This window comes from Plectropomus leopardus, chromosome 4 (assembly GCF_026936395.1).
Source record: "Plectropomus leopardus strain MGB_pleo_1.0 chromosome 4, ASM2693639v1, whole genome shotgun sequence".
Taxonomy (NCBI): Eukaryota; Metazoa; Chordata; class Actinopteri; order Perciformes; family Serranidae; genus Plectropomus; species Plectropomus leopardus.
In genome coordinates this window covers 1,298,182-1,304,398 of record NC_142179.1, presented here as the reverse complement: position 1 = coordinate 1,304,398, position 6,217 = coordinate 1,298,182, and the positions used below count along the sequence as shown (strand labels likewise).

The 6,217-nt window shown below is 37.3% G+C and overlaps 1 protein-coding gene across 1 annotated transcript in view; it reads right to left on the bottom strand.

Annotated features, from left to right (window-relative positions):
• LOC148189656 (uncharacterized) overlaps positions 1-5,494 on the bottom strand; it is a 32,663-nt gene extending 27,169 nt beyond the window's left edge. The window contains exons 1-2 of the mRNA XM_088076213.1: positions 5,392-5,494; positions 1,704-1,951 (exon numbers count right to left, since the gene is read on the bottom strand). Coding sequence (XP_087932339.1) covers positions 1,704-1,951; positions 5,392-5,450 — 307 coding nt within the window. The 5' untranslated portion in view covers positions 5,451-5,494. The remainder of the gene's footprint in view (positions 1-1,703; positions 1,952-5,391) is intronic.
• Between the last annotated feature and the right edge of the window lie 723 nt (positions 5,495-6,217).

The following is a 6,217-nucleotide window of genomic DNA, read 5'->3' as shown; positions in this document are numbered from 1 at the left end:
CACAGCAAAGCAAAAAGCAGCAAAGATTTACAGGATCACGCATCATATCACAAGGTGATCAACTCTATCATCATTCTGCTATAAACAGGATATGGAGGATAAAAAGTTATGACTTTTCTGGGGTGACCTCTAGCTCATCAGGTATAGTGTGCGCCCCATATGCCTGAGGCCTCTGCAGCGGCGCAGGTTCGAGTCCGGCCTGCGGCCCTTTGCTGCGTGTCATTGTCCCTTCTCTCCAACCTTTCCTGTCTCTCTGTGACTATCCTATGATTAAAGGGAAAATGTCCAAAAACATAATCTTTAAAAAAAAAAAAGATGATTTTTCTGACTTTGATATTGCTGTTTACATGTGTTTGTTTCCGTAAGGATGTGAGCAGCATTTTAGCCGGTCACGCCGTTTCTGACCCTCTGGTCTCAGTGAGCATACAACACTCAGTATGTTTCCATGCAAAGTTTAGTGGAGCCACAGTTACAGCACGATTAGGCCGTTTCATTGGACCACTGTCCATATCCCAACAAACAACAATCTACGATATCAACCCAATCACAATTACAACTGTTTACTGACAAAAACTTCAGGGTAGAAAACAGCACGTACATAGTTTAATGTACATGACACGGTACATAATATAATTAGATAATATATGATGTACATTATCTAATATAGAATTAATAATAAGAATAAATTTTGAGGTTCTTCTTCTAACATACAAAGCCCTTAAAGAGCTAGAACCAAGTTACATTGCTAACTCTCTTAAAAAGTCTCAAAAAACAGTCAAAAGAAAATTCCCTGGAACACAGTGCCGTAAGATGTAAGAGAGGCCACCTCGCTTAACATTTTTTTAAAAGAAATTTTAGCACTCTCACCATGAACTCGCACTTTAACTGTTTTGCATTCTGCTTCGTGCATATGCACTGCTGCACTTCTTTAAAATGTTGTATTTCCTTATTTTTACGCATTTTATACACTTTTTAGCCTTATTTTTATTCATGTCAATGGGTTTTATTTTACTTGTATCTTATGTTATGCATTCTGTGCATTCCATTTTTATCTTACTTTTACTAGTATTACCAAGTGGGTTGTATCCATGTGAAGACGTATTCTATGTATTGGTGGATGTAATTTCTTTCAGTTAGTTAGAGTTCTCTATAAATACGACGACGCATCGCTCTGTCTCATCCAGCTGCTCTCTGCTGCTTTCGTTGTTATCAGGGGTGGATTTAGTAATTTGGGGGCGTGGGGCCCCAGCCTAACTGCCTTACTTTGACTTCACCCATTCTCTAACTGAGAATGTTGGTGGGCTGTCGGTAGCTGTAGAGGAAGTCATTTTATTCTCCCCACAAAAAAAATCTCATCTTTTTTTCTGGGGGAGCAAAAGATGCATGACCTACATTTAACATGTGACTTTAAGATCCACTTAAAACCTGAAAACATCACGTATCTTGATCATTGCGGCAACTGCAACCTTCCTCACATTCACACATGAAACAGAAATGTCATATTTCCATCACAACGTTCTCATTTCGTTCATCTGAGGCTTGACTGGCGACACCAAATGTTCATCTGCACTGACCAAGTCCAAATATTCACAAAATAACAGCAGATGAAAATGCACATTAATCTGCATTTTCTTTTGCAGATTATCTGAAAATGAAAAAAAAGCTTTCCTACCTTTAACTGAGCTGAAAACGGTGCTACATACCTGCTTGATGAGAAAATGAATGTGCAGGGACGTCCGGTCTCCCGGTGACGCTCTGGGTGGATGGAGCTTCGGTGGAGTTGTGGTTGAGAAGGACGAGCCGTTTGTGTAAGAGTAACAGGTGTCTGAAACTGTTGATTTGATGGTGGTTGAATCTCTTCTTCTGTGGGGTGAACTGGATGGATGACGACGACTGTGGTTCTGAAGTTATGAAGGCAGCTGCTGATGCGAGGTGCCTGGGCAGTCCACATCTGGATCGGTTAATAAAAAAAGATAAAGAAAATGTGTCATTAATCATCACAGTATAATAATATTAATAATAATAATACATAATACTCAAAGACGCTTCACAAAAACAAAGTCTATTAGAGTCAGTTAAACGTAGAGAATGAATAAAAATAAGATCAGTAAGAGTAAGACAGACGAGCATGAAATGTGCATAAATCAAACATTAAAAGCAGATTTAATTACTGTGTTTTAATAATATTGTGGATTTTTTTAGGTGCCACTTGACCTGTTTTGAACAATTTGAATACTGCCATCTGCTGGCCAGACGTATTATTGACTTCTTAATTAGTAGATCAACATCTCAAGTTAGTTAAATATTAATTTCGAGCGAAAGAGGAGAACAAAACAAAATATAAGCAAGAAAAACACTACTGGCACGGCATCATGGGTATTCTGGAGATAAACAAAGTATCACGGCAGAAATGCATCAACACAGAAAAGTATATGAGAGCACAAATGAAAACTACAGCTGACTTTAATATTTTAGCCTTGATATAATTCCTATGTGGTTTCCAGCAGGGTTTATAGTCTGTTATTACTCTGAGAAAATGAATTTCATACACTGTTTGTGTTGAGTCTTTTCAAGTTAAAACATTCTTGGCCTGTCATCGTTGTGGAAGTGATTTATGGTTTCACAATAATATTAATGTCATTTTAACCCTTTAGGACCCGCTTTACACACACACACACTCGCATCACTCTGCGCACAAAATGCACTTTTCAAAAACGAGCTTCTAAAAAAATTATTATACATCAATACGATTTTCTACTTTCATTGGTTTTATTTTTTTAACTAAGATCAGTCCTAATCATAAATATAAATATGCATTAATTTTTAGAATTTTAACCCTTTAAATGCCAGGTTTTTGTCATGATGCCACAATGTTTTTACATTAAATTTTTTTTTTTTTTTTTTAAAAAAGGAAAAGCATGTATTTCCTCCATATGCCAAATATGATCAAAATGACCTCATCAGGTGGAAAATAGTCAAAATGACAAATTCAGAGTCAAAAGCCCAGAATGACACCCAGAAATAATACAAGTCCTGTTTTTCTGCTCTGATGGCTGTGGGATCAAAAATGTCAGTTTGAATGGGTTTCAATGGAGCATTTTTGGACCTGAACAGTCTGAATGTAACTATTTAGTTTCCACAGTGTATTTTAGACTTATTGTAGGAGCTGAGCTGTAAATTCACTGATTACACTCAGATACACAATCTGGACTACATTTAGGACACATGCATCAACACACACACAGTTATCACAACAGGAAGAAGAAAAGAGACTAAAATCAGAAAAACAGTCCCGAAGGGGTTAACAGCAACAACACGTATCATCTACTTATTACTTAAAGAGACACCTTTAAAATCCAGGCAAAGCAAAAATGAACGTGTAATCAGTTTGTTACAACAGCGAAAAAATATTTAGAAACACCCGGACGCATCGCTCTGTGTCTCATCCGGCCGCTCACGCTGAGCTCTCATTATTATTACCAGGGGCAGATGTAATGTTTTGGGGGCCCGGGGCCACAAGCACATGAGCTTATTTTCAGCCTTTCTCTAACTGTGAATGTCGGCAGGCTGTCGGCAGCTATAGGAGAAGTAGGCCGACTCAGACGTTTTTAATTCCTGAGTAAAATGATTAACAGCACAGAAGTTTGACAGAAGCTGAAGTCAGAGTCCTGCAGTCAGGAGAGGTTGGACTATTATCAGCACAATGTGCTTCAATTTACCTGAAGTTTGTTTCTTAGACTTAGACACGTTTATTTATCCCACTTGTGGGAAATTCACTTGTCACAGCAGCCGTGTGTACAGAAAATAAAAATATATGTAAAATATCAATATATACAAAATATAAAATATGAAATGTACAATAGTGCAAAAAATAGGCAAGATGGAGCTTAATATAATATAATAATAATAAATCATATGTTTATTACTGTGCAACATACCAATGGTCAAATGAAACAGTAAATGTCCTCTTTTTTATTTCTGAGATAATAACATCAGATGATTTAATGACATAGTGATCGTCAAACTGGAAACGACCCGGTTTTCATTTTCTGAAATCTGGTCGCCTTATATTTAAGCACTGAACATGAGTAACTGTAGGTGGCGAACCTGTTGTTATGGCTACATGAATTTTGGGCTTGACCGCAACAATGCATTTCACACACTCTGGTTCCCAACTTGGGTTCATGACCCCACTGTGGCTCGCCAAAGCTTCCCAGAGGGTCATGAGGCCTTCTTGAATTTAAAGGCTGTTACAAACATTAAAAAAACAAAATAACATAAAGAAACTCAGATAATTAAATGCTATTGTTTTTTTAAAGTTTAGATTAATGTTCAACATATACTTTTTTCTAATCTCGTGGGGCTCTGAGGACTGAAACATAAGCTGTATTCAGAGTTTTACTCTCCATGAACAGCCTCCACCTGACGCAGAAACGAGCAAAAAAAAGGTATTTCCCTAAAAAGAAGTAAAGAACGTATGATTGTCTCAAATATTACACAAAGTTTCAACAAACATCAGGAAACTCAACTCTGATGCAATATTCACAGGAAATAACCTGCACAAAATTCATCCTGATGCTCATCAAACACAGAAGCATCTGGGTTATTGATCAGCTGTTCTCTACTGTTATTGTTATCAATCAAACAAATACGAAAAGTCCCTAAAATGTGTCTTCAGTTTACTCACAGACTGATCGCAAAGAATCTCCTGAGGGAAAACGGTCGGGAACTACTGTCCAAACACTGATCTGGGCTTCTTGTTGCTTTGTTATTGTTGTTGTTATTGTTGTTGTTTGTTTGTTGTTGTTGTTGTTTGTTTGTTGTGCGTTGTTGTTTGTTTGTTTGTTGTTGTTGTTGTTTGTTTGTTTGTTTGTTGTTGTTGTTTGTTTGTTTGTTGTTGTTGTTGTTTGTTTGTTGTGCGTTGCGGTCTGCAGGGTGCTGAGATTGTGGTTTTTGTGTATCATAGAAGACAAATGTCCCTCCAGAGACAGTAAAGTTGATCTTATCTCATCTTTATCGATCATTGATCACTGATCGCAGACACATTTGTTCAGTAGGCGCAAACTAAAAGTCCCTCTGTCTGAGTAAAGTCCGGTACTTGGGTACATGTACTTCGTTCCTGTCTGACACTAGTAACGCTCCACAGTAAAAGCTGTAAATGTGTTTTTTAGCTGATTTTAGGCAGAAACTGGGCGTGCACGCGCGGCGCTCTGACAGACCGATAGTCTGTTTGTTTGGCTAACAGCAGCTAGCTAGCTAACTATCCTCAGCTACGTTTGTTGTTTTTCTCCGCTAACACGTCACGGGACGCGGTGAAACACAGACCTACGGCACAACGACCACCGCTGACCGTCATCGCCGTCGAGTCCGCCGCGGATTTCAGCGTCTTACCTCCGAAATGCGCCGAAAACCGCCGCCGCCGCTGTCCCGCGTCCTTCCCGGTCCGCCATTACTGAGGAAACAAGCGGGGCGGATTGGCGCCACTCTGACGTCACTGCGCCTCCGCGTTACGTTTTGAAAAAAAAAAAAATAAATAAACTCACAAATATTTTCTTTTTTAAAGCACATCAGTTTACTTAAAATTACTTTTTAAATTTGATCCAAAATTGTATTATTTAAAATTTGGGGATTAAATAAAAAAAAAATACTGTAATAAACTGAATAAACCCTCTTAAAGGGCACCTCCAGTAAACTGCACTAAATTTACTCAAATCTGCCCAATTTCTGTCCAAAAAGTGAAGGAGGCAACAAGCAATTTAAGGATTGATCCCAAAATTTGCAAAAAAAAAAAAAATTTAAAAAAGCACAAAGAAATTTCATAAAAAAATAGATTAAAAATTTTGTGTTTTGGTAATAAGTTTAAAAAAAAAAACCCACACACACTTTTAACTTTAGTCAACCCTTTCAAACCTGATCAGATTCGTCAAGTTTCTTTCAAAAACATCAGAAGAAGGCAACAAGCAACTTAAGAATTGCCACGAAATTTTGTAAGAAATTTGTTTAAAAAAAAAGGAAAAAAAAAATACAAGGAAATTACCTGGAAAAAAAGCAAGAAAAGGAAAGAAAAACCAAAAGTAAGTAAGGAATAATTTCCCTTTTTCCCCAAGAAAATTAATATTACATGAAATAACTTTATAAAGTCAATTCTCTTAAGGGACTCCTCCCATAAACTAAAATTAACTCTTACTCAGCCCTTTGGAAATTTGGAAATTTGAAA